A 14,557-nucleotide genomic window follows, 5' to 3' on the forward strand; every position below is an offset into this window, starting at 1 on the left:
CTTTCCCCTGAAAAAATGAGTGAACCATGAGAATGCTATGGAGCAGGACCTTACAGAGCTTTCTCAGGACAGACCACCCTCATGTCCTCCACATGCTTCTGTCTGTAGAAAAACCTTAGCCAAAGAATAAATTAAATCACAGAAATGAAAAAATTTCAGAAACAAAGGAAAACAGTCAAATAGGACAAAATAACAATAGTTTAACCCTAAACAAAGTCAAGGGTTTTGAGTTCCTCCTCATGGCTATAGCTAACATTCTGAGCCATATCCTTTGAGCTGTTTTGCAGATACTGAAACCGCAACCAGGTGGTAAGCAAATACATGATGCCCAGACTAGTGGGATGCCATTTCCTTCTCCAGGGGATGTTCCCAACCCAAAATCAAGCCTGAGTCTCTTGCATTGCAGGCGGGTTCTTTACCATCTGCACCAACAGGGAAGCCCATAATCTTCACCTTACACAATTCCAAGAATCGGCCGCAAGGAAACGGGAAAAAAACAGCACTAGAACTGATGATTAACTGTATTTCAAACAATAAAGGTGACACTGATCAGACCTATTTCAAGATGATTGGTGGAGCTAGCCGTGCTATTTTGCTGGTAACCTGTCCCCTACCTCCACCTGTGCATTCCTGAAAATCCTGTTTAAAAACTCTTGTCCCTGATCAGCAAGGGGGAGCTGGTTCTTTGGTACATTAGTCCTCTGTCTCCTCAGAACTGCTGGTACTCTCAATAATACTATCTGTAAATTTACCCCACGCTTGTCTCTCAGTGATGGATTCTTGAATAATAAGCAGAGGAAACCTGAGATCCATAATTTCACCACAGAATATCTTCCGTTTAAAGCCTGTTTTCCCTTACTCTCTGCTCTGGGGACATTTCACCCCAGGAGCATCCTAAGTACTATAGCCCTTCCCTGTCTCACCTGAGCAGATCACGGAGGCCGTGTTGCCATGGGAACAGTCAGGAACACCCAGGGCAGTCACAGGGCATGTCCATAGGAAGGACTCAGTCCCTGAGCAGTGAAATCGGGCTTTCCAGAGTTGATCACTACCTTCTGCTCCATTTGGGGTGGAGATGGCGACACCACAGCCGAGCTGACGACAGACAACATTGGCATTGGCCAGACTCCAGTGGGAGGCACACAGAGCTCTCCATTGTCCAGAAATATTCATCTCCACCTGCCCCTCACATTGAGAGGTGCCATTCATCATGAGCCGGACATCTGTGTACACTGATAGAAAAAGACAGGATTTCAGCAAAATCTGATTTCCTTATTAGCTTGACCTGATTGTACACGGAGGTTAAGTCCTGATATGCATCTCACCTGAACAGACAACCTGAGCAGCTCCACTGTGCTGACATGTGCCCCCTGGACAGGGCACTCTGGGGCATGACCAGAGGTTAGGCTCCTCCCCCTCACACCTGAACTCTTCGGCCCAGACCCGGCCATCGGACTCTCTGAACGGCATGTGTCCCAGGACAGACACAGCCTTGCCACACCCCAGCTCTGCACAGATGACTTGGGCAGTGGGGAGTGTGAAGTTTCCATCAGACACTGGGGTCCAGGCTTCTCCAGAACGTACTTCTACTCGCCCTGAGCAGGGTCCATCCCCTCCAGCCAGACGCACAAATCCTGAGAAACAAAGAACAACAAACCCAGTGAGTGTTCATGAACCTGGTTGGACAATTGCAGACAACATCACACAGGCAATGGTGTGAAAGTTTTTTTTCCAGCAGTGGAATAAGAGGGGATAAGAAGAGAGAATTTGACTGTCATTGTCAAACTGCATTTTCATGAGCAAGTTTCTGAAGAGATATCCAGAAGGACTGAAGGATCAGTTTGGAATGGCTGAATCCTGAAAATATATATTTTGATTACAAATGTTAATTCCTATCTGGGGGCATGGAAACTACAGTGCCCAAAGAAACTGCACCTTGGTAAACATTCAAACATGGGTACAGAGCTGATCTAAGAGTGAAAAATGTCCATGGGATTCAAGAGATTAGAGGTCTAGGAGCCAGAGAAATTTAGAGGACCATCCTGAGATTTCTGGGGCTAAAATTCTGGCCAGTTTTCTCTCAGAGCCAATATTCAAGTCACTGAGGACAGGGAAAGTCACACAGGCTGGCTCTGAGTGCAGGTATTATAACCTAGCTGTGAAAGAAGTTGTCCACAGGTAAGTTTCAGCTCAGTTCACTTCAGTTCGGTCGATCAGTCGTGTCCCACTATTTGGGACCCCATGAATTGTAGCACGCCAGGCCTCCCTGTCCATCACCAACTCACAGAGTTCACTCAGACTCACGTCCACAGAGTCAGTGATGCCATCCAGCCATCTCATCCTCTGTCATCCCCTTCTCCTCCCACCCCCAATCCCTCCCAGCATCAGAGTCTTTTCCAATGAGTCAACACTTCGCATGAGGTGGCCAAAGGACTGGAGTTTCAGCTTTAGCATCATTCCTTCCAAAGAAATCCCAGGGCTGATCTCCTTCAGAATGGACTGGTTGGATCTCCTTGCAGTCCAAGGGACTCTCAAGAGTCTTCTCCAACACCACGGTTCAAAAGCATCAATTCTTTGGTGCTCAGCTTTCTTCACAGTCCAGCTTTCCCATCCATACATGACCATAAGAAAAACCATAGCCTTGACTAGACGGACCTTCGTTGGTAAAGTACTGTCTTTGCTTTTGAATATGCTATCTAGGTTGGTCATAATTTTCCTTCCAAGGAGTAAGCGTCTTTTAATTTCATGGCTGCAGTCACCATCTGCAGTGATTTGGAGCCAAAAAAAAAAATAAAGTCTGACATTGTTTCCACTGTTTCCCCATCTATTTCCCACGGAGTGATGGGACCTGATGCCATGATCTTTGTTTTCCGAATGTTGAGCTTTAGGCCAAATTTTTCACTCTCTTCTTTCACTTTCATCAAGAAGCTTTTTAGTTCCTCTTCACTTTCTGTCATAAGGGTGGTGTCATCTGCATATCTGAGGTATTATTTCTCCTGGCAATCTTGATTCCAGCTTGTGTTTCTCCAGTCCAGCGTTTCTCATGATGTACTCTGCATATAAGTTAAATAAGCAGGGTGGCAATATACAGCCTTGACGTACTCCTTTTCCTGTTTGGAACCAGTCTGTTGTTCCATGTCCAGTTCTAACTGTTGCTTTCTGACCTGCATACAGGTTTCTCAAGAGGCAGGTCAGGTGGTCTGGTATTCCCATCTCTTTCAGAATTTTCCACAGTTTATTGTGATCCACACAGTCAAAGGCTTTGGCATAGTCAATAAAGCAGAAATAGATGTTTTTCTGGAACTCTCTTGCTTTTTCCATGATCCAGTGGATGTTGGCAATTGGATCTCTGGTTCCTCTGCCTTTTCTAAAGCGAGTTTGAAAATCTGGAAGTTCACTGTTCACGTATTGCTGAAGCCTAGTTTGAGAATTTTGAGCATTAATTTACTAGCAAGTGAGATGAATGCAATTGTGCAGTAGTTTGAGCATTCCTTGGGATTGCCTTTCTTTGGGATTGGAATGAAAACTGACCTTTTCCAGTCCTGTGGCCATTGCTGAGTTTTCCAAATGTGCTGGCATACTGAGTGCAGCACCTTCACAGCAACATCCCTCAGGATTTGAAAGAGCTCAACTGGAATTTCATCATCTCCACTAGCTTTTTTTGTAGTGATGCTTCCTAAGGCCCATTTGACTTCACATTCCAGGATGTCTGGCTCTAGGTGAGTGATCACACCTTTGTGATTATCTGGGTCATGAAGATGTTTTTTGTACAGTTCTTCTGTGTATTCTTGCCACCTCTTAATATCTTCTGCTTCTGTTAGATCCATACCATTTCTGTCCTTTATCGAGCCCATGTTTGCATGAAATGTTCCCTTGGTATCTCTAATTTTCTTGAACAGATCTCTAGTCTTTCCTATTCTGTTCTTTTCCTCTATTTCTTTGCATTGATCGCTGGGAAAGCTTTCTTATCTCTCCTTGCTATTCTTTGGAACACTGCATTCAGATGCTTATATCTTTCCTTTTCTCCTTTGCTTTTCACTTCTCTTCTTTTAACAGTTTTTTGCAAGGCCTCCCCAGACAGCCATGTAAGTTTAGAAATGACAAAAGATCAGAGAGTCATAGGAGAGGGAGGGAATGGTCCTAGTCATATTTCTTGAAAACCTAGGATTTATCAAGACACCTGGGAGAAAGTGAGGTCTCAGTGGGATTATGCAAGACTATTGAGGTAGTTGATTACTTCATACTAGACATGAGATTCTCAGCAAATGTGAAAGAGTAACGATAATTTAATGTATTCTAACCTTCTCTATATGCTAACTGCATATGCCTTTCCTATTTGGATTTCTGAGATAAGAAGCCAGCAAGCTATAAAAAAGGAGAATGAGAGGAAGAGAGCAGACAGCAAACAAGCCATATATACTTTCATTTCAGTTCAGTCAATCAGTCGTGTCTGACTCTTTGCGACCCCATCAATCACAGCACGCCAGGCCTTCCTGTCTATCACCAACTCCTGGAGTTCACCCAAACTCATATGCATCGAGTCAGTGATATCATTCAGCGATCTCATCCTCTGTCGTCCCCTGCTTCTCCTGCCTCCAATCCCTCGCAGCATCAGAGTCTTTTCTAATGAGTCAACTCTTTGCATGAGGTGGCCAAAGTATTGGAGTTTCAGCCTCAGCATCAGTCCTTCCAAGGAACACCCAGGACTGGTCTCCTTTAGAATGGACTGGTTGAATTTCCTTGCAGTCCAAGGGACTCGCAAGATTCTTCTCCAGCAGCACAGTTCAAAAGCCTCAGTTCTTTGGCACTCAGTTTCTTCACACTCCAACTCTCACATCCATACATGGCCACTGGAAAAACCATAGCCTTGACTAGACGGACCTTTGTTGGCAAAATAATATCTGTGCCTTTGAATATGCTGTCTAGGTTGGTCATAACTTTCCTTCCAAGAAGTAAGCGTCTTTTAACATATACTGTAGAGATTTCTAAATTGCAAAAGCCTCAATGGGAATGAAACATAGAAAGATTTGGGGGGAAAAAAGACTTGTTCAATAAGATTTTAACACTTGTTATCCCCTGTGCTCCTTCAATTTGCCACATAACCCTGCTACCCTTTCCCATTTCTCCCAATGCAGAAAAGAAAAAATAGGCTTAAAAGCTACAAATAGATGGGAAGGAGACTCCAAAAGGGAAGAGTTTCTGTAGGGAGTGAGGTGGGGTGAATGGCAGCTTAAATGGGGAGTGGATGGAGTATGAGAGAGACCAAGGAAAAGACTCGTGATCATGATTTCATCCTTCAGGGGCCCTGTTTCAGACAGAGAAAAGGTAATCCAATAGGAAAAACCTGCACATCATAAAGAACAACTTTTAAAATCATTTTCCTGGTTTCTGAGTGTGCTCATAATTATTTATGTACATGGTGGAATTTGTTCTGGTGAAGCACTCTGATTGCATAAGTTTGTGAACTTTGAAGCCTCAAAAAGAATGATGTAACAGAATAAAAGTGTACTATAGACAGCAGGCAGAGAAGGCAATGGCAACCCACTCCAGTGTTCTTGCCTGGAGAATCCCAAGGATGGCAGAGCCCGGTGGGCTGCCGTCTATGGGGTCACACAGGGTCGGACACAACTGAAGCGACTTAGCAGCAGCAGCATAGAGAGCAGGAGAGAACAGAAAAGGCACTGCAGAAATTAAAGAATTGAAGGATTAGATAGACCACTCATACAAGAATAAATGATGAAAGAGAGGATGATCTGCTTGCCTTTTATTATTTATCCATTTCCATCTCCCCAGAGAGGCCCAGGTTAGGACTCCTAATCTTTTCTGGCTGGGAGTTTGGTCACAGGCTACACATTCTAGATAAACCATTTTTATTTAACTGGTTGTTGTTGTTGTTGCTCAGCCACTCACTCATGTCCGACTCTTTGCTACCCCATGGACTAAAGAATGACAGGCTTCCCTGTCCTTCACTATCTCCTCAAGTTTGCTCTAACTCATGTCCATCGAGTCAGTGATGCCATCTAACCATCTCATCTTCTGTCGTCCCCTTCTCCACCAGCCTCCAATTTTTCCCAGCATCAGGGTCTTTTCCAGCGAATCAGTTCTTCATATCAAGTGGCCACAGTATTGGAGCTTCAGCTTCAGCATCAGTCCTCTCAGTGAATATTCAGGGTTGATTTCCTTTAGGATTGAGTGGTTTGATCTCCTTGCAGTCCAAGGGACTCTCAAGAGTCTTCTCCAACAACACAGTTCAAAAGCATCAGTTTTTCAGTGTTCAACCTTCCTTGTGGTCCAACTCTCACATCCATACATAACTACTGAAAAAAAACATAGCTTTGACTAGATGGACCTTTGTCTCAAAGTAATGTCTCTGTTTTTAATATACCGTCTAGGTTTGTCATAGCTTTTCTTCCAAGGAGCAAGCATCTTTTAATTTCATGATTGCAGTCACTGTCCACAGTGATTTTGGACCCCAAGAAAATAAAGTCTGTCACAGTTGCCGTTTTTTCCCCATCTGTTTGCCAAGAAGCGATGGGACAGGATGCCATGATCTTAGTTTTCTGAATGCTGAGTTTCAAGGCAGCTTTTTTACTCTCCTCTTTCACTTTCATCAAGAGTTCCTCTTCACTTTCTGCCATTTAGGGTGATGTCATCTGCATATCTGAGGTTGTTCATATTGTTATATTAATTTCATGAGATTAAAAATTTAGAAAGAAAAAGAGAGATATATTTCTTATATTCTGTTTTATATACCCTGATAAAAGTTACATATTCAAATATGTGCTGGATAATCAAGAAAGTCTTAGGATATATTAGGATAGAGACTTCTGAGATATATTATTTCTTCTTTATTTTCTACTTGATTTTAAAATTTACATAGAAGAATAAGTGTGTGAAAATTCCAAGAAAATTATTAAATAGAAGGCTGATGTGAATGAATAAAAGATATTAAATATAATAAAGATATATCCTTGTCTGGTCTCTTGCTGTGTAGACATCTTGTGTCCTTAGGCACACATAGCACCTTCCACACCACACCTGGACCTTCAGTGCTGCTCAGAGAACCTCACAGTTGCCTTCATCAGCTCCCATCACCATTCCCCTTCCTCCCAGCTACTATAAAACCTGTTCCACCTTCTTCAAAAATTACATTTGTCCTCTTGCTCCAAATAAGCCCCCCAAACACAAGTCTATATCAATGAAATCATCAAATATAAACTACATAATCTCTTTTCATAAAACACACAAATTCATGTTTTATTACCTCCACCTTTGACTTGCCAGTGCATGGCTAAGTGTTCCTCCAAAGTTTGCATTTGTACAGATATCTTAAAGGAAAAATTGGGGAAAGAGACTTTTCTAGTAACAGTGAAAGAATATATGACTCGGAGCATTTTAATCACAGTTCTCTAGTTCTACCATCAAAGAACTATGAACATTTACATCTAAATTTGAAAAGGAACTTGAAATCTGCCACAAATCCATAAGAATCTCTGATTTGTTAAATGATATTCCTTTAGGGATCACCTCTATATATGTAAATGATATCCTTCTACAGTAAGAGTAGCCTCCACTCCTTCTAGCCTAGTGCAAAATAATGTCTCACATTGTTTGTACAGAAACAACTCCACCCAGGAAAGTACTTCCTCATTTTTGTCCCTCCTTCTCATAGCCTCCCTGTGCAAAGAGAATGTGTATATGGCAGTTGGCAAATGTTTCACACTTACAAAAAGTGAATTATGAAAAAAATTATGAGGATTTATTTTAATTGGGAGAATAAATAAAGCCATTTTAGCGTCAGGTAAGTCCACTGGAGAAGAAAAGACTAGCAAAGACTTATAAGAGGGAAGTAAATGAAGCTCATCAGTCACAGCCACAGTGCACTCAGGGAGGATGGATAGGCGTCTCAGTCCTCTATAGCCCACCTATCTCCCATTCCCCTGCTGATCAGACACCAGCTTTCTTGGAACTTTCCATTTTCTCAGCCGGTGGACAAAGAACTGACCATACCTGAGCAGACGACTCCTGCATCTTCCTGATGATCGCAATTGTGTTGCAGCCATCCCAACGTAGGGCACCTCCACACTTGGGACTCCTCTCCTCTGCAGCTCACTTCATCCAGCCAGATGGGCCCTGATCCCGTCCCAAAGGAAGAAGAGACAGTGGCACTGAGGGCTTCTCCACAGCCCAGCTGCCTGCACACCACGCGGGCATCGTCCAGGTCCCAGCCATCATCACAGATGGTGCCCCAGGAACCCTGGTCAAGGATCTCCACTCTCCCGGAGCAGCGACCACCTCCGTCCACCAGGCGGATCTGTCTGCTGTCTGAGCAGAGAGAAATGGGAAGATGGGGTGATGAAACCAGAGGTTGAGAGGGGTTTTCTTTCCTGTGGGACCCCCACCTGAGCAGTAGGGGGCGCTCTCCTCTGAGACTGCCGACCCTGCTGGTTCAGAAACAGAGTCATGGCACTGGGGCAGCAGCTGGGGCTGGTTTTTTATACCAGTGGCAAGAGAATAATAAAGTTGAAAAATAGGAAGAAAATAAAACATGAAATATTAAGTTGAAAACACTCTAGTGAGTAGTCTGAGACAGAAGGTGGTACAAGGTCCTTTCAGAGTTAACATTCTGATCTGTAGGGTTCTGCACAGCATCAGAGGAAGATTTACAAGAAATGTTAGTCTCTCTACCAGGAGCAGTTAAATGAGTTCAGAGTCACAGAAATGAGCTGGCAGCTGGATGGATTCTTTCAAAGCACACACATTTTGATGCTGTTGACCTAAGAGTTAAAGGGGTTGATTAAAGGAAGTGGAGTCAGGAACGGACCTTATCAGATGCCTCAGATAGCAATCATGAATCCTCTACCATTAGAATCCTTCTCCTTGGTACAGTCATTCAGAACTGAAAAACAAATGGATTCTGTGATATCTTGGTTTGCCCCCGAATATTTCATTTGCGGTTCTAAGCTTCAGACTTCAGATCTGGATACTTTCAAACAATGTGATCTCTTTGAGTAGACTGAAAACTTTGCATGAGAAATGATGTCAGGGAACATCGACACTGGCCAGATTCCACTGGGAATCATAGAATGTTGCTTCTTCTCCCCCAAAAATATAATCCCTCCTTGGACTTTGTGTCAATAATTTCTGTTATTCAAATTTTGGGGTTATGTGATCTTTAGGGGGAAATAGTGTGTATGTTTGCTTAGTCACTTCACTCATGTTCAACTCTTGAAGACCCTATGAACTGTAGCCCACCAGGCTCCTCTGCCCATGGGATTCTCCAGGCAAGAATACTGGAGTGGGTTACCATGCCCTCCTCCAGGGGATCTTCCTGCCCAGTGATCTAACCAGTGTCTCCTGCATTGCAAGTGGATTCTTTACAGCTGAGCCACTGGCGCAGTTCTTCTAGTTCTGTCACTGAGCAGAAATAGGTCACATTCCTGCAAGGCCTTGAACAAATAACATTAACAAGCTCACTGTAAACTCCTCTCCTTTTATACATAAAAGTGATGTAAAGAAAGGTTAAAGAATGTCTATCAATGTTACCTTTTAAGGAAATGATGAAGGAGAGAATTAAACCTAGAATTTTCCACTTCCATGGAGAATGGATTTCACAGTAGGCTAATGTGTTTTGCTGGGTCTTGCTGGATACAACTTAAAAAGCTGAAAATTGTTTTCAAGAAACACTAAATGTTACTTTTCCAAAAAAGGTCCGTCCAGTCAAGGCTATGGTTTTTCCAGTGGTCATGTATGGATGTGAGAGTTGGACTGTAAAGAAAGCTGAGCACCGAAGAATTGATGGTTTTGAACTGTGGCCTTGGAGAACACACTTGAGAGTCCCTTGGACTGCATGGAGATCCAACCAGTCCATTCTGAAGGAGATCAGTTCTGGGTGTTCTTGGGAAGGAATGATGCTAAAGCTGAAACTCCAGTACTTTGGCCACCTCATGTGAAGAGTTGACTCATTGGAATAGACTCTGATGCTGGGAGGGATTGGGGGCAGGAGGAGAAGGGGACGACAGAGGATGAGATGGCTGGATGGCATCACAGACACTATGGACGTGAGTCTGAGTGAACTCCTGGAGTTGGTGATGGACAGGGAGGCCTGGCATGCTGCGATTCAAGGGATCTCAAAGAGTCGGACACGACTGAGCGACTGAACTGAACTGAACTGAACTGAAATGTATTCAACATTTGTTGACACAACATGGACTAAATATGCTAAAATTCTAAAGAATGGAGGTTATTTCAAAGTTGGCCAAGGATTTATAGCTTCTTTTTCTCTGGGAATTTGCTGATTCATTGCATAATTTAATGATTCAGAATCTGGGCTTGGGCAAGCAGAGGACTATTATTGTGACAGGAAGTCAGCATAATTTGGGAGGTACCTGGTGCTGGAGTGACAAAATTAGAGTCTTGAGGGTCTCTATGAGACAGCAGGTTTTCTTCTCAAATATCTGCCCAGTATATAAGCTGTGAAGGACAGGAGGCTAAAGAACTACTTAAAAAGACTTGGAAAGCAGAGTCTTTCTCGTTCTCTTGGGTACTGAGCTACCAAAGAATCCAAACTCTGAACTGAAATCTCTGAAAGCCCCTGTCATAGGGGCCAAAAAATCAAAGGTGGACTGAGTGCTACCAAAGCTGCAACCCACACTTATTACAGCTCAGTTTTAGGTTTTATTTAGATATTTGAGTGATATACACCCCAACCCCCTATCTGCCTAGCAAAACAAAGGGTAAATCCTTTCAGGTATTAGAAAATGTATCAGGAGTATCTTACATTTTCATATATAATGTATAGCACTCAATAAAAAATGACATGACATTTGACAGGCTAAGGTAACATGACAAATGACGAAAGTGAAAAAAAGAGATGAGAGAATGCAGAGACACACATGATAGACATGCATAAGGATTTTAACTATGACCAATGTGCTTAGGGGAAAAGAGAGAAGGGGAGAATATACAGGGAAAAAGATGAAAAAATTAACAAATAATCATAAACAAATAAAAATAGCAATGGAACCACTGCCAACCTAAAATAAAATATCTAGTATTAAAAAGTGAATGAATAATTCAAACAAATTTTAGATAGAACTTAGAATAGAGTGATTTAGAGGAGTCCTAAAGATGAGACATGAGAAGGAGAATAAAGGGTAGGAGAGGGAGAAGAGATACAGAGACAGAGAGGCAGAATGACAGAAGGCATATTTGAAGATATAATAATAAAGAATTTTTAATATAAAAAAAGAGTATGAAAATCCCCACTCTTAGTAAAGCTGCAGAAAATCAAATGGAAAAAGGAAAATCTGAAATAATAACAGATTTATTTAATACTAAAGAAAGAAAGAAAAAAGGGAGAGAAAAAGGAACATAAAGCATGTGGATCAATTAAAAGCAAATGTCAGATACCAACACATCAATAGCAGTAATTGCATTTACAGTGAATGGATTAAGATAAAACAAACCTGATGCAAATGTTACTTGCAAAATGATCACAATATATTACAAAAACAAAGAAAGGTTGAAAGTAAAATGATGGAAAACATGTACTAACTATAAGAAAACTGGAGTAGCTTTATCAATGTCGCAGAAAGTAGATGTTAAGAAAAGATACACTAATTGACAGTAGTGCTGAGAGAGGGCATCAGAGGGCAGACAGACTGAAACCACAATCACAGAAAACTAGCCAACCTGATCACATGGACCACAGCCTTGTCTAACTCAATGAAACTAAGCCATGTCGTGTAGGGCCATCCAAGATGGACGGGTCATGGTGGACAGTTCTGACAAAATGTGGTCCAAAGGAGAAGGGAATGGCAAACCACTGCAGTATTCTTGCCTTGAAATCCCCATGAACAGTATGAGAAGGCAAAAAGGTAGGACACTGAAAGATGAACCTCCCAGGTAGTAGGTGTCCAATATGCTACTGGAGATCAGTGGAGAAATAACTCCAGAAAGAATGAAGGTAGGGAGCCAAGGCAAAAACAACACCCAGTTGTGGATGTGACTGGTGATAGAAGCAAGGTCCAATGGTGTAAAGAGAACTATTGCAGAGGAACCTGGAATGTTAGGTCCATGAATGAAGGGAAATTGGAAGTGGTCAAACAGGAGATGGCAACAGTAAACAGTGACATTCTAGGAATCAGTGAACTAAAATGGACTGAAATGGCTGAACTTAAGTCTTATGACCATTATATCTACAACTGTGAGCAGGAATCACTTATAAAAATGGAGTAACCATCATAGTCAACAAATGAGCCTGAAATGCAGTGCTTGGATGCAGTCTCGAAAACAATACAATGATCTCTCTGTTCATTTAAAGGGCAAACCATTCAATATCACAGTAATCCAAATCTATGCCCCAACCAGTAATGCTGAAGAAGCTGAAGTTGAATGGGTCTATGAAGACTTACATGACTTTTTAGAACTAATGCCAAAAAAGATGTCCTTTTCATTATAGGGGACTGGAATGCAAAAGTATGAAGTCAAGAAACACCTGGAGTAACAGGCAAATTTGACCTTGGAGTACAGAATGAAGCAGGGCAAAGGCGAATAGAGTTTTGCCAAGAGAACACACTGATCATAGCAAACACCCTCTCCAACAACACAAGAGAAGACTCTACACATGGACATCACCAGATGGCCAACAACAAAATCAGATAGATTATATTCTTTGCAGCCGAAGTTGGAGAAGCTCTATACAGGCAGCAAATACAAGACCAGGAGCTGACTATGGCTCAGATCAGGCACTCCTTATTGCCAAATTCAGACTTAAATTGAAGAAAGTGGGGAAAAACACTAGACCATTCAGGTATGACATAAAGCAAATCCCCTTTGACTATACAGTGGAAGTGAGAAATAGATATAAGGGACTAGATTTAATAGAGTGCCTGATGAACTATAGACGGAGGTTTGTGACACTGTACAGGAGACAGAAATCAAGACCATCCCCAAGAAAAAGAAATACAAAAATGCAAAATGGCTGTCTGAGGAGGCCTTACAAATAGCTGTGAAAAGAAGAGAAGCAAAAAGCAGAGGAGAAAAGAAAATATATACCTACTTGAATGCAGAGTTCCAAAGAATAGCAAGGAGAGATAAGAAAGCCTTCCTCAGGGATCAGTGCAAAGAAATAGAGGAAAACAACAGAATGGGAAAGACTATAGATCTCTTCAAGAAAATTAGAGATACCAAGGGAATATTTCATGCAAAGATGGGCTCGATAAAGGACAGAAATGGTCTGGACCTAACAGAAGCAGAAGATATTAAGAAGAGGTGGCAAGAATACACAGAAGAACTGTACAAAAAAGATCTTCATGACCCAGATAATCATGATTGTGTGATCATTCCCCTAGAGCCAGACATCCTGGAATGTGAAGTCAAGGGGGCCTTAGGAAGCATCACTACTAAAAAACCTAGTGGAGGTGTTGGAATTTCAGTAGAGCTATTTCAAATCTTGAAAGATGATGCTCTGAAGGTGCTGCACTCAATATGCCAGCACATTTGGAAAACTCAGGAGCGGCCACCGGACTGGAAAAGGTCAGTTTTCATTCCAATCCCAAAGAAAGGCAATGCCAAAGAATTCTCAAACTACCACAAAATTGCACTCATCTCACTCAAGAGTAAGATAATGCTCAAAATTCTCCAAGCCAGGCTTCAGCAATACATGAACCATGAACTTCCAGATGTTCAAACTGGTTTTAGAAAAGGCAGAGGAACCAGAGATCAAATTGCCAACATCTGTTGGATCATGGAAAAAGCAAGAGAGTTCCAGAAAAACATCTATTTCTGCTTTATTGACCATGCCAAAGCCTTTGAATTGTGGATCACAATAAACTGTGGAAAATTCTGAAAGAGATGGGAATACCAGACCACCTAAACTGCCTCTTGAGAAACCTGTATGCAGGCCAGGAAGCAACAGTTAGAACTGGATATGGAACAACACACTGGTTCCAGATAGGAAAAGCAGGACCTCAAGGCTGTATATTGTCATCCTGCTTATGTAACTTATATACAGAGTACCTCATGAGAAATGCTGGGCTGGATGAAGAACAAGCTGGAATCAAGATTCCTGGGAGACATATCAATAACCTCAGATATGCAGATGATACCACCCTTAGGGCAGAAAGTGAAGAACTAAAGAGCCTCTTGATGAAAGTGAAAGAGGAGAGTGAAAAAGTTGGCTTAAAGCTCAACATTCAGGAAACTAACATCACGGCATCTGGTCCCATCACTTCATGGCAAATATATATGGAAATAGTGGAAACAGTGATTGACTTTATTTGGGGGGCTCCAAAATCACTGCAGATGGTGACTGCAGCCATGAAATTAAAAGACACTTGCTCCTTGGAAGGAAAGTTATGACCAACCTAGATAGCATATTAAAAGCAGAGACAATACGTTGTCAACAAAGGTCCATCTAGTCAAGGCTATGGTTTCTCCAGTAGTCATGTACGGATATGAGAGTTAGACTTTAAAGAAAGCTGAGCACCAAAGAATTGACGCTTTTGAATTGTGGTGTTGTAAAAGTCTCTTGAGAGTCCCTTGGACTGGAGAT

General features: G+C 42.1%; 1 protein-coding gene across 1 annotated transcript in view; it reads right to left on the reverse strand.

Moving 5' to 3' along the window:
* Nucleotides 1-14,557, reverse strand: part of LOC102168248 (antigen WC1.1) — a 67,949-nt gene that overhangs the window by 25,537 nt on the left and 27,855 nt on the right. The window contains exons 8-10 of the mRNA XM_018048529.1: nucleotides 8,011-8,325; nucleotides 1,326-1,634; nucleotides 924-1,232 (exon numbers count right to left, since the gene is read on the reverse strand). Of these exons, the coding sequence (XP_017904018.1) occupies nucleotides 924-1,232; nucleotides 1,326-1,634; nucleotides 8,011-8,325 (933 nt within the window). The remainder of the gene's footprint in view (nucleotides 1-923; nucleotides 1,233-1,325; nucleotides 1,635-8,010; nucleotides 8,326-14,557) is intronic.

The sequence above is a fragment of the Capra hircus genome, chromosome 5 (genome assembly GCF_001704415.2).
Source record: "Capra hircus breed San Clemente chromosome 5, ASM170441v1, whole genome shotgun sequence".
Taxonomy (NCBI): Eukaryota; Metazoa; Chordata; class Mammalia; order Artiodactyla; family Bovidae; genus Capra; species Capra hircus.